Here is a 14,649-nt window from a genome sequence, read left to right as displayed (position 1 = left end):
GACTGAGCACTCCTCATTGCCACAGTGCAAGCCAGTGAATTATAAAGAGGGGGAAAAGCCATTAAAGAAATAAGTAAATGACGCTAGACGTGTTTGAAATTCAAACTTACAGATTAAGATGGCTTCTATGGCTGCACGTAGAGAAACAGATACTCATGGAACGATGCGACAGCACCAGAGGACACGTGTTTCGCCGTGTTTGCGGCTCGTCAGCCCTGGGTAGCTGCGCATCGTTCGGGACTGGCAAACCAGGGGTCACTCAGCGAGCGATATACACTGGGAGGGTGACTGAGCACTCCTCATTGCCACAGTGCAAGCCAGTGAATTATAAAGAGGGGAAAAAGCCATTAAAGAAATAAGTAAATGACGCAGGTGTTAGTTGTAGTGACGAGCCGCAAACACGGCGAAACACGTGTCCTCTGGTGCTGTCGCATCGTTCCATGAGTATCTGTTTCTCTACGTGCAGCCATAGAAGCCCTCTTAATCTGTAAGTTTGAATTTCAAACACGTCTAGCGTCATTTACTTATTTCTTTAATGGCCTTTTCCCCTCTTTATAATTCACTGGCTTGCACTGTGGCAATGAGGAGTGCTCAGTCACCCTCCCAGGTGTATATCGCTCGCTGAGTGACCCCTGGTTTGCCAATCCCGAACGATGCGCAGCTACCCAGGGCTGACGAGCCTCAAACACGGCGAAACACGTGTCCTCTGGTGCTGTCGCATCGTTCCATGAGTATCTGTTTCTCTACGTGCAGCCATAGAAGCCATCTTAATATGTAAGTTTGAATTTCAAACACGTCTAGCGTCATTTACTTATTTCTTTAATGGCTTTTTCCCCTCTTTATAATTCACTGGCTTGCACTGTGGCAATGAGGAGTGCTCAGTCACCCTCCCAGGTGTATATCGCTCGCTGAGTGACCCCTGGTTTGCCAATCCCGAACGATGCGCAGCTACCCAGGGCTGACGAGCCGCAAACACGGCGAAACACGTGTCCTCTGGTGCTGTCGCATCGTTCCATGAGTATCTGTTTCTCTACGTGCAGCCATAGAAGCCATCTTAATCTGTAAGTTTGAATTTCAAACACGTCTAGCGTCATTTACTTATTTCTTTAATGGCTTTTTCCCCTCTTTATAATTCACTGGCTTGCACTGTGGCAATGAGGAGTGCTCAGTCACCCTCCCAGGTGTATATCGCTCGCTGAGTGACCCCTGGTTTGCCAATCCCGAACGATGCGCAGCTACCCAGGGCTGGCTTTTTCCCCTCTTTATATATATATATATATATATATATATGTAGAGACAGAGAGAGAGAGATTTTGGGAACAGGAAGTATCAACCGCTCCATCAGCGTAGACGCTGTTTGCAAGTGTTCATCCATTTCTCATTTCTCTCGCAAAAGGGAGTACCTGACCACTAAAAACGTCAATGCAGACAACAGCAGTAAGCTATTGGCCACGCATATCGTGATAAAAGCAGTTCCCTGGGAGATATAAAATGGAAGCGATGAACCCGAACCGGTTTAAGGCTGCGAACCGGTTTACGAACCGGTTCGATTTTTGGCTTTGCCGGACCGGAACTGAACCGGAGCAAAAATCCAAGCAATGCGAACCCGAACCGAATCCGTATTTTTTGCGGTTCGACACCCTGGCTCCTAGGTTGAAGTCGGGTATAGATTGCGGAAGCTATTAGCCCCCGGGGCCTCGATCTTGTAGGAAGTGGACCCGTAAGGAAGTGTTAAATGCATCACTCACCCGTAACGCGCTCTTGCGCGAAAGCCGATCGCAAATTTTATTTATATCTCAGCCTATACGAAAAACGGCTTCCACTTGCCGTCACGTGTACGTAACAACATAAAAAAATGACCATAACGCTCATTACGGCAAGATAGGGCCCACACTTTGAATGCTTCGGTAACCGCCTATTTTCTACTCAAACTAATGGAAAGCAGTCGGAAAAATTTACTACAGTTGAAGCCATTCCCGTGCACGCCCTTGAGGAAATTCTCACCTGTCGTAGTAGATGGCGAAAAGTCCTCCGCCGATTCCACAATTGTTTGGCCTGACGGTGCAGACGCACAAAATGGAGGCCACAGCCGCGTCTCCTATAGTTCCTTTCATTGTGAATATTTTTCTGCGAAAAAGTGGGCCGATGTCACAATTGGAACTTGACACAGTGAGTTGAAACTCAGAACCAACAAGTGCACGGTCTTGTTAGGTCACTACTTGACGTTACGCATACATACAAATTGAAGCGTCAATGTACCTTAGACGAATATTAACTGTGATAGTATGTTTGGAGGCTATTGGTAGGCAGCCTATACTCTAGAATAATTTCACACACATATTACGCTCAATGTAAACCACCGCACAGAATCATACCGTTATCACTGCTCATGTCAGGAGAGTACTGGGTGCAGTGCCGTAGTTCAGGATGAAAAAGTTGAAATAACATTAAAAATGCCATCCAAAACATTTAGACACCCTAGTGTAGTCAGGAAATTTCTTCGCAGGGGCTGGTAACTCCTCGCGGGTTACCGCGGGTTACGCGGTTGCATACTCTTTGAGATCGTCGAAAGTGACCGTTTTAAAAAATAATTCGTGGAATATAATATATAGTTATATACCGTCAAAAATATATTGCCTAAAATATACGGTTACAAATCCCAGTTAAAAAAGAAATCGCTCAAAAATCTCCGATGAAAAATAAACGTTCGGAAATATACTGTCAAAAATATACCTTTAAAAATATGTTTCAAAATCTCTCATCGGGGATTGGCGCCTCGGTCACGTGGGGTAAATTGTAGCCGAAGTCAAAATCCGCTCAAAAGTAGGTAGTTCCCAAGCCCGAGAATCTCATTGACTAGGTGAGTGCGAGGTGAGCAAAGCGACTGAAAATAATCCCACTGCTGTCTGTTTTCTCTGTTTACAGTTTATGCGTTGGCTGTGACACTCTGAGAGAATGTGTGCCCGTATTTTAATTGTAATTGACCACGGCAAGCAGTAAGAACACCCCCACCACCATTACTGGGAAGCTGCCACGCTGGCAGATGAGAGAGAGAATAGATTGCTGTATAGAGTTTCTTGTTTCGTCGGGCTGCCTCAGTTCAAAAGCAAACAAATAAAAAGCAGTGAAGGCCAGCCGCGGTGATACCTGCAACAAAACAGCTGATAACGAGTGACTCGTGTCCTTGTTTGTCCGTATCGCATCCCAAGCACTGACATTCGCACACCAGCGCACTTGGGCAAACTGTCGTGGAACATCTCGTGACTTAGGAAAATCCGCCAGAGCGCGGCCCTATCGCGGACTTCAGCGTCCCTGGAGAATCCTTCATTTTTGGGTACCTGAAAAACTTGCCGCTTGGCACACCCGTATTTCTAGCCCACCATACTCACAGTAGCAGAAAGCAAGCGATCACGGCGGTATTGTGGCGCCACCTGTTAGCCACTGAACCAACTAACTGTGCGGTGAAAACTGTCGGAGAGGCTGCACGGCTGCACACTGTCGGGAAGCACTGGGGTATCGCTGTACAACACACAGTTAATTTCGGGCTGCACCACTCATTCTTCTCGTGGTGTTAGCGGTCCCAAAAAATAGTGGTCGTGTCGTTGACAGCCTTCAAATTTTCCGTTTCGGACATCACGCAGCCGGAGAACGCGTGGCGTCTCCGAAGCGGTAGCAGACGCTTCGGCCTGCTCGAAGAACCAACTTTGGACAAAAATATTTTGTGGGAATACTTTTCACGGACTGCTTTACAAGATGACAGCAGTTTTTGGCCCTGTTAGATACCACTTTAATGCTCCTTTAAGAGCATCACCATAAGAGAAACAACGCACTCTCCAATGAAGAGCTGAGCTGGCAATCAGCCTCACGCTCTCTTCGATTTTCAATGCGGACATCCCACGGCGGTCGGTTTGTGATACATGCTTTTCACTTAGAACCAACATCTTAGAAGGCGCCCTCTGTGCTTGTTTACCACCGCTCGTTTATCACGACATTCCTTGCCTATGCGCCACTGGCCAATTTTCTCACAAGCTGCGTGCAACGAAATAAGAGTCTCGCGACAGCAAGAGACCTGTTTTTTGCATGCCCAACACAGCAGCGAACTTGTCTTCCTGTGCGGTGGTTGAGAAGCCGTACAGAGCAGTCAACTCACGCGTTTCTCGCAAAATGGATGGTGCATTTACGTTAACTACGCCAACATGTTTGAGAATGGTCTCACGGCAGATGATTCATTTTGTGGGGGAAAGCCAGGAAAAGGCATAGAGCTTACCTGCAAAGAGGTACAGCAGGCTGTTAGAAGCCTGAAGAATTGGAAGTTGCCGGGACCCGACGGGTTTCTGGCAGAATTTACAAATTATATTGGATCATCCTAGGCCGCTCTTTGGTGAAGGGGGTCACAGTGTGCTGCAGTTAAAGGTCGAAGAATCCAAAGAAAAATATAGGAGCTAAGAGATGTTATAGACTGGACAAGCAGAAGGAAAATAAGAAGTGTTCTCATGACCTTAGACCAAGAAAAGGCATTTGACCGGCTTAAACACGCATATTTAAGAGAAACATTAAAAGGAATTGGGGACGGAAAATCCAATAATAAACCCAATAGGAGCCATGTATGAAAACGCCAAGAGTAGGCTACTCATCAATGGGCAATTCGGAAAGAGCTTTCAGGTCAAAAGAGGAGTAAGGCAAGGTTGCCCCCTTTCTCCCCTGCTGTATGTGTTAGCCTTTGATAGGTTATTACGAGTGCTGAACTAGTCTGAGGCAGTGAAAGGGGTTGGATTACCTGGGGCAGTACAGTGTAAAACCATAGTGGCCTACACTCTCAGAAAAAAGGGAGTCGGAACGGATTCAAATGACGCTTTGACACCATAGATCGCACAAGGGGTGTTGCTGTGATATCCCTGAGTAGCCGTATTCGAAGTGGGTATTATTCGAACTCTCTCGCTGGTAAGGTGTTAGGCGAATTCTCCATTGGAGGGGTGTTAGCAGAACTCCTTCACTAGTTGGGTGTTAGGAGAACTCCGGCCATGGTAGGGTGTTAGGTGAATTCCCCATTGAAGGGGTGTTAGCAGAACTTCTTCACTAGTGGAGTGTTGGGCAAACTCCCGCCCTGGTAGGGTGCTAGGTGAATTCCTCATTGTGGGGTGTTAGCTGAACTCCTTCACTAATGGGGTGTTAAGAAAACTCCTTCCTGGAATGGTGTTAGGTGAGCCCCCATTGGTGGGGTGTTAGCTGAACTCTTTCACTAGTGGGGTATTATGCAAGCTCCTTCCCTGGTAAGGTGTTAGGTGAAGTCCCCAGTAGTAGGGTGTCATGGTGAACACCGTCACTGGTGGGGTGTCTGCTGAACACCCTGCTGATGTGATGTTCGTTGATGCTCTAACTGAAAAGTGTCTTCGCTCAACTTGTTCACTGGTTGGGTGTTAGGTGAGCTCCTCACTGGTGAGGTGTTATACGGGCACTACAGAGATAAGGTGTTACCGGAACTCCCCACGGGTGCGAGTTCAACAATCTTATTGACGGGTTGTGGCCTGACTCCCTAATTTCTGTAGTATGCCCAACAGGTATCGTTTATTCATCTATGCATAATCATACCTGAGGGACGCATATGTAATTGCGCGTACAAAATTTTATTGATGTCTCAAGGTTATTCATTGGACACAGAAAATGCTCCTCAGAAGCAAGTGCTGTGGTTTACAACTTGGTACAAGAAGCCAAAAGTGCGATGCCACCTTAAAACAGCATTGGAATATGGAAATATGTTTGGCTGCAAAAAGTCACACATATCAGCAAGACCAACAATAGCGTCAAATCCTCTGCAATGAAGCATTACGACATACTTTTGTGCTACTGTGCAGCTAAAAGATTATTTCCCTTTTTGGTAAAACCATCCCACCAAAACAAAAGTCTAACGTCTGAAATGAAGGTTCCTCTCCAGGCATAGTGAGCACAACAATACAAGTATGACGGAGCTTATAAGCAAAAGAGTGTCGAGAAAAAGCTTCAATGTGCATGTGCTCCAACTGAATATACAATCTGCAGGAAGAAACGAAGAAGTGCTGCACCCGCGAAAATTTTGGCTCATTCCCGGTTGCCGTGACATCACCTTTCGAGCATATTCAAAGCCGTCAACCTTAGCAGAATCTGCAGTGTACACGGTACCCGATAACACAGCCTTCACACAGTCATGCAATGTTGAGTGACCAGCAGGCCTTTTGTCGTTGTCATGCTTCTTTCTAGGAAACAACTGTTCAGGTGATAGCTCTCAAACATCAGGTGTTTTCGGGAAAATGTCAGGGGAATATTGATAAAGTTGAGCATCCTGGACGCATGCTGCTTAAGAAACTGGTGCTTTGCCTCAAAGTGAAGGCATGAGTACGGCCTGAGCGGCCCAAGTTCACGAATGATACGAGGGTAATGTACAATGTAATGCAGTTTAGGGCGCATGTGAACATCTGGATACAACGCCAGAAATCTAGACAGAAATGCCGTTATCTTTCCCTCTAGACACTCTGGGCATCCGTATGGTTTCTTGTCAACCTAGCAGAATGAAATTTCTTTAAAGCGAAGAAACGTTTCGCACTTTTCATTTCCTTCGGGAACTATAGCACCGAAAATCAATGGCAACAAATGGAACAGGCACCACTTCTGTGAGGCAGTACCTCTACCGCTCCTGCATCATAGAAAAATGCGATGCTCATTTTTCGGGTTTATTTATTTTACCGTTGATGCCATATGGGAACATGCCCACACGAGAAGGTCATCGGAATTCAGAACTTCATCTTGCACAAGTCCTCGCAGGGTATGGTGCATGACAAAAATGAAAGTTCCTTCAAGCATGTCATGCATGATGTCGGGGGAAGGTGATGTGTGACGTCAAAGTCTTGTATCTGTAGCAGCGCCGACTTCTCGCGTACACCATAAAAGTGACTCAAATGGATTGACTTGAACGACCTCAAAGTGAGCAACATGCATTTCTGCATTACGAACAACGCAGTTCACTTCACTTTTGATTTCATGAAGGTCATTTGATCTCGCTAGACAGAACCGACAAAACCTTCCACTGCTGAAAGTAGACGTGAAACCACCCATGGCATGCATTGAAAAATTGTCACCACAAAAGCCAACAACGTGTACAAAAGCATTCCGAACACCTGCTGGGGTCACAAGAACAACTCCACTAGAAGCTAGAAAGTAGCCCACCATATAGAGAGTTCGAATCACGAACAAGCGGTGCGAGGACTACGTGAAGCTGACCTTTCGTGTCCGATTACTTGGCTACCACAGATAAGTGAATATGTTTGATTTGCGATCGAAACTGTGGATGAAGATCTAAAAAAGAAAAATATACCACAAAAGTTTATGGGCGCCACGCCTGGGCCCAATGAGGTTGACAACCTCCAATTCATCTGAGTACAGAATGATGTACACGGTACTTAAAAGTAGATCATCTTGCAAGATGTTTCCACGTTCCTTCTGTAGCGTGCCACCCTGGAACCTGCAGATCATCCCTGGGTCAGAGGGGGGACGGGGCCTTAGCAATGATTCGCCAATCGTTGGGGATTCGAGAATGTTTTGTTAATACTTTCCCGATTGGCACATACTAGAAGGACTGATGTTTGTCATTTGCATACTGGTATTGCTCTGGCTTTACATAACGAATGTGCTGCTTTGCAAACTGTTTGCGCCGGTGTGCCGTCTGAACTGAGGAAAACATAGTTTTCACAACATCACACTTGAGTAAGTCCTGCAAGCTCTCTTTGGTAGTTAGAACGCCTTCGCCAATCGCTCCACGTGTTGCACTGAAGAACTTTTCCATCGCTGGACTCATCAAACAGTGCAACTGTTTCAGTAAAATGTGTTAGGAGTATACCCTCTCAGTAAGTCGTGGGAACACGCCCCAAAAGGAGAGTAAGGGAACACTCAAAAAGGGGAATCAAGGAAACACCCCACACTGTTAGAAGAAAAGGTATACAAGATGTATAACAAAGGTATAAACCAGGACTAAGCTACCATATTTATACCTCATCACCAACGGCTATACCCCGTTTAGTCCATGTGGGAGGTATAAGTCACCGAGGATATACCTTCCACGTCAATTGAGGGTATAAGGTACTTCTCGCTTCCGTTTATACCTTTGGTATTTTGTATACCTTATGATATGAACCTATGGTACAGCAATTAATTTGTGGTGGAGACAGTACCATCCCAGCTAAGCAGTACTTTAAATAAGAAACATAATCAGTAATACGGTTACATCGTAATTAATACGGGAAGTGATTTATAGCAGCGTGGTATTTGGTCCTGAAATGACCAAATCTACGCGTCCTCACTCATATAGTTGCTAGCCGGGCGAAGACGCCCCACATTTTGCGAAGCCACGATGTATTATACCAGTATCTGTTCCCCACCAAATCCTCACACGTTGCTTCTTGCGTGGCGAGTAATCTGCACGAGCTCTCCTCTATGTTTTACACAGGTCTTCAGTTTGTGAATATGATTTTGCGGGTACGTGCGTGCGTGTGTGTCCAGGTATTTTCTTTCGCTCTCTCTTTCTTTCTCGCGGCAGTTGTTGTTATTACAGCACTTGTCGTTTAATAATATTTTGTTACCTGGTGGATCAAGAAAGCGCCACTTTTATATACGCTGAAATAAATCGAATATTCCAGTCTTTCAAAATTACACTCCGGGTTTGAAAATATACCTTCAAGGGATATATGTTTATACCATGAGGTGCAAATAATATAGCTTCAGGGAGGTATAAAGTGACTATACCTGGAAGGAGGTATAGTGTTTATACCTCAAAAGGTATGCGCCCTGGGACAAGCCGTTTATACCCTAAAAGGTATAAATTTTTCTAGTCAAGACAACACCATTAGAAAGGGGAATCGAGGGGACACCCTTACAAAGGGGCGGAAAGAGAATACCCTCACAAAGGGGAGTCAAGGGAACACCCAAAAAAGGAGAGTCAAGACAACACCCCCAAAGTGGGAGCCAAGACAACACCCAAAGGGGAATCAAGGGAACACCCTTACAAAGGGGAGTAAAGAGAATGCCCACATAAAGAGGCTCAAGGGAGCACTCTCAAAAAGGGGAGTCAAGAGAACAACCTTAAAGAGGGGAATGACTGTTTAGCTTTCTATAGTCCACCATAAGTCTGCTCTCTCCATTTTTCTTCTTTACTAGGTGTAAGGGGCTTGCATACGGTGAAGTGGTGTCAGACACTATGCCATGCGTCTTCCATTCCTGACCAATCCGAGATATTTCGCCCTTTCCTTCGGTGTTGCCCTATACGGACGGAATACGACGGGACTGCTTCCACGTGTTTCCTTAATGTCCATCGACACCAGCGTAGTGCAACCGGGCTCCTCAAGACTGAAGGCGAAGCGTTCCCGATATTCGTTGAGTAGATCAAGACGACGTGCGGCACCTGGTTCTGATATTTCGCTGCCCATCTTCACCAGCGACATTTCTATTGGTGCCTTCTGTTGACACGATTGAGCCTTCACAGATACTTCCTCTGAGGGTTCTCGTAACAAATTGACCTCTTCGATCTTCCCTAGTCGCTGTCCGCTCCTATAAAGCAAATCTTCCTGTCCACAGTTGAACAAGGGAATACGGACTACGCCCTCATTTACGCGTAACAGCCTGTCCGGTCCACACTCTTGCACGTAAAGCGCATCAAGTGTCTTCCGTTCAACAGTCTCCGCTTCTACCCATACAACGGTATTACTGGGCACGATGGTATCCCTCTGTACTGTGATTCTGCGCTGCTTGCTTGGAGGCGAGAAAATGTCGATGTCACGGAAGGGTTCTTCGTCTCTGTAACCCAGCATGAAATTTTGACCAACCTTGCAATAGGCTATGTGAGGGAACTCTGTCCAAGTTCGGCCCACCAGGAGTTCAAACGGCTGCACAGAGTCGCGAACAACCAGCACCTCTACATCGTGTGCGGTCACACCATCAATCGTTAAGTCCACCGATGCTTTCCCAATAGCGCGTGTTGTTGGCTCTGTGTTTGAGCCGAACCCATACAGCGTCTTGTCGCAAGGTAGAATGTTCAGTCCACACATCACGGCTACTGATGCTTGGAGTATGCAACTAGAGCTGCCTGTATCCAGCATTGCCTGTACCTCGTGAGAACCATTGATCTTGGCAACCTTGATGAACTTGTCGGGTCCACAGGGGTTGACGTTCTCGGCCACGACAAACTGCGCGCTTGACGATTGGAGTTGGTGTCCTTAACAGCTGGTGATTGTTGTCGTCGAGAGGGCTCTGGACAATCACGAGATATATGCCCTCTTTTATTGCAGTTAAAGCAGCGTGGCTGCCCCTTCTGATTCTCTGACTTGGGCACCTGTACCTGCGATTTCTCTGAAGCGTTTTCTTTCGACTGTTCAGGTGGTTTTCCTTTCTGGTGCCTTTCTGTGGACTGTCCTGTGGCAAGTTGGACTCTTTCCTCTATCTTCTTGATGTGTCGTAACAGTTCCTTGGTGTTCTGGTAGTCTCTCAGACTCAATTAAGCTTGAACGAGCTTCATGTCGGTGAGCCCTGTGATGATGTGTTCGATAACGTCTGGCTCGGAGAGGTTGCACTGTCTTGCCTTCGTCTCCTTGTCGTAAAAGTACTCTTCTGATGTCTCCCCTGGACGTTTCCTTCGGGCGACCGTTTCTCTGTAGAGCGACTGAAGGCCTGATGTGGAAGGAAATGACTCGTGCAACAGTTCTTTCCATTCCTCCCAAGTTCGACGGCGTACGGACACACCCTCATACCATGTTCGTGTCGTTCCTATGAGTTTCGGAAGAACCACCACAACTGTGTCCAGATCTGACCAGCCAAATGTTTCTGCAAGTTCGTCAATACGTTTCGTCCACCTTTCTGCTGTCATCACCTTGTCCTGATCCGGATAAAACTCGGGAACGAGATCCTTCATGTCGTTGACACGGTGGTGAGGAGGACGCGCTGCGTTTTGCTGCAGAGCTGGTGATATGCCAGCAATTGCTGCTCTGACCGCTGTCTCAACCGCGGTTTGAAGAATTGCCTGGAAGTCGGGTTGTTGTGTGCCCTCGGTGGTCGAAGTCACATTCGGCTGCCTACGGCTGAGCTCCCGACTGCGGACGCATCTTCTTCGGTCGTCCCATTGTTAGCTAGGCCTAAATTCCAACGAGGAGTCTGCTTACTTGACTTTCGCTTGTTGTCTTCGTCCGATGGTGTGTTGAGAATCCCACTTCTGATTAATGTTGGGTAATCCTGTAGTTTATTTCTTCCCAACGGTGTTACACATCAATATACAATACATTATTTTGGTACACAAGGGATGAATCCGAACAACGCCGCTCACACCGATGAACTGACGCACCCTTTCGTCTCAATACATTTGAGAATGTACCCTTTGGATTCTGAGTATACGGTTACAGTCTCTTTCTCCTCTCGCCTGGCGCTTCTCACTTTTCCTTCTGGCGTCTACATCTTCATTTTTTTTTAATCCCCTACAATCGGGTTGAATTCAAGAAAGACGCAGTCGTAAGTCCGGTTCAATGTCAATCCTGTTCCGTGACCTTGACTCGATGTGAGCAAGTGCAGAAAAGGCAGCTTCGCACAGGAAGTTGTCGCAAAAGTGAGCAAGAGTTTCAGAGCTTCAGGACCAGCACTCGCCAAAATTGTCTTCCGGCTGTCTTCGGTCGTCGCGGACCCCCACAAACACACTCGCAGACACCTGGGGGTCTGCGAACCACACTTTGGGAATCACTGCTCTAGAAGACCCGGAGCACATTCTTGTCCATTGCCCACACTACCAACCTTCCCGAACCCCACTCTCCGGGTCTCTTAATCAGCTGGACTCTCGCTCCCCTCTCTCAAAATTGCTTGGTCCCTGGCCACATCCAGTCCGCCAACGCACTGCCCTCAAAGCTCTTTTGACCTTTTGGACACCATAGGTCTTCGATCGTTATTGTGAATGGGATCATTATTTCATTCCCAACATCACCACCAGCAATGGGGTAGAGTATCGCCTCTGGCGATGAAACTCCCCATTTATCACCTCAACATGAAGTTGTTGTTGCATTTGGGTCACTAAAATCCCGCAAAGGAGCAAAGGAATCGGAGATCGTGACGTTTTCATGTAAAGCACTACGGCTCGAACACGACTGAGCCCGCCCTTTCTTTTTCTTTCTCTTTTCTTTTTTTTATTTTTTTGTGAGTGGCGGGGGGGGGGGGGTAGTCGACGAAGCTTCTTGATGGTAGCCTGAAGAGACCGTTACAGGCAAAATTTGTAATTGAGCGTTGAAATGTACTCATGATGATGCAAAGAACAAACCGAGTGTATGGTACGGTGAAAACGGTGCGGGCAAGTCCTAGGTTTAGGGGACCTTTAATGAAACCGGGCCACTTTGCCATCGTCGACGATATCCGTTGTGACTATTCTCTAGAGAGCTGGCATAGGATTTTCCCTCTCCTTCGCGCGCCCCGCCCACCCGCAGCGCGCCAATGGGAGGACGCGTGAGCGGCGTCGGCTGAGTGCCATCTGGGGGCAGAGGTTCGAACGTAGACGGGGACGTGCTTTTGACTTTTGGCGAATCCACTGGGTCGTTCCATCCACCACGGCCCTGAGTTGGCCCGTGAGATGGCGCTGCTCGATCTGTGAACCTAGGGACGCGCGTTCCTTGGGACCGCGAAAATGGTCGGCGACAACTACTGAGTCATGATCCCATTTCTGTCTCTCTTTTTTTTTTTTTTTCTTCTTTTTCCGTTTTCGTGGAATGAATTGACGGATTTTGACGGCTCCTGTGTTCGCTTGTTTTTGCTTTTAATAAACGTTACATGATCGGCACCCTTGAGCGATGCCCGCGTTTGTTTGTTTGTTTGTTTTTGCTTTTAATGAACGTTTTATGATGGCTTGATCCATTGCCTGTTAGGCGCGGACTTCGAATGGCGCGTTTGCGGCGTCCTTGAGCGATGCCCGCGTTTGTGTGTTTTATTAAATATATGGAACACGCGTTGTTAGAGTGATCTTGATAAGACGTCCGCGGAATCGTTGCGCCTGTGTTTGGGTGATTCATGTAATTCATGACAGTAAGACCCGGAGACTAGGGACGACGAAAACAGACACATACAGATGTCTCCAAACTCTGTCTGCGTGTGTCTGTTTCCGTCGTCCCTAGACTCGAGATCTTACTGTCACACAGCGACAATTATCCGAAGCATCAGCTGCACAGTCAACTTTTAATATAAAAAGCAGAAAACTGCAAAGCAAATACAGGAAAACGAAACGTATATGTGGTCAAAGTTTTTGTGTTCTATTTCCTTAGAACGGATGCCGATATTTGTCTACTGCCAATCTCAAAATTCGCGGTCACCCCCCCCCCCCCCCGTCGGCGCACTCCGTCACTATACTCTGCCGTTATGCGGGAAGCGGCCTTACAGGATGTGAATTCAATGGGAGACAGCGTTTATGCCAATTAACAGCAAAACAGAATAAAATTTTTAAGATGTCATCGTCTAATAGAGAAGAACACCATGTAAAGAACCCCTGGAGACATGAAAGGCACCAGCGGAATATAAGCCTACTGCACCCTGGCCAAATGAATTTTAATGCATTGCGCCTATGGGGATCCCGTCGATTTTTGCACATTTCCCATGTTTAGACTACGATTTTTCGACAAAGGCAGTCAACTTCTGGAAATGTCATCGCCTATTTTCTTTCAGTACGTCCTCCAGGCCACATACCAACCACGGCACGATGTGTGAGTGTTAATCCTGATGCACCCAGGGCCTTCAAAGTTGCGACTCAGACAGGGTTCCCCTCCTAGGCGCTCGACGGACAAAGTCCCAGTATTATCGTAATACGCATGCGCTGAGACTGTACGGCCGGTCTGAAGGAGTTCGAAAGGCGGACGGTAATTTTTTCCGGAACTCCAAAGGGCTGACAGAATGGAAAACTTTGCGTTGTGGGAGTAATATACAAATCATAGTGTTTTGTGTTTTGTATCGCTGTGATATTAAACTATATAACTCGATAAAATTGTCCATTTCGAGTGCCGTTTTCGAAGCGATTTTGTCAAACGCGACCTCTCAGGGTGCAACACGGGAACAAGGTACGGGGTTCAAACCACGTGATCTTACTTTCAGATATACATATTACAAAATCAGCTTAGGACATCTGTAATATTATTGCTATATCAAATTATATCAAACCCCAAAGTTGATTAAATTGGCCATTTGACCATTTCGAGTGCCGTTTAGGAGGCGATTTTGTCAAACGCTACCTCTCAGGGTGATAGATAGATGATAGATAGATAGTTCACACTAAAGGTGTTGGAAATCAGGGCAAAAAAGCCATGTGGATTGACTAGGCCCTGACTCCCTTACATTACATTCAATACTTCATATAAACCAACAAAGAATAAAAAATCCGTGCAGTCTTAATAACAAAAATATAACGTGCAACCAGAAAAAAAATTATACAATAAAGAGCTGTTTCATATTATAATGTTACAAAGCAAAGATATCAATATCAATAGAGGCCAACATATTAACAGGATGGGAAGCTGATAAGTGATTGATTGTTTACCATAATTTGTTCTACTAAACGGCAGGCGAAAGTTTTGGGCAGTCCTTAGTGGATACGTAGATCTGTACTGATTCATCGAAATAATG

The 14,649-nt window shown here is 46.4% G+C and overlaps 1 protein-coding gene across 1 annotated transcript in view; it reads right to left on the bottom strand.

Moving 5' to 3' along the window:
- Positions 1–14,649, bottom strand: part of LOC135392400 (scoloptoxin SSD14-like) — a 511,073-nt gene that overhangs the window by 462,381 nt on the left and 34,043 nt on the right. Inside the window, exon 3 of the mRNA XM_064623115.1 lies at positions 2,005–2,127. Coding sequence (XP_064479185.1) covers positions 2,005–2,127 — 123 coding nt within the window. The remainder of the gene's footprint in view (positions 1–2,004; positions 2,128–14,649) is intronic.

This window comes from Ornithodoros turicata, chromosome 4, assembly GCF_037126465.1.
Source record: "Ornithodoros turicata isolate Travis chromosome 4, ASM3712646v1, whole genome shotgun sequence".
Lineage (NCBI taxonomy): Eukaryota > Metazoa > Arthropoda > Arachnida > Ixodida > Argasidae > Ornithodoros > Ornithodoros turicata.
The sequence above is the reverse complement of the archived record's forward strand: the minus strand, read 5'-3'. Positions and strand labels throughout refer to the sequence as shown.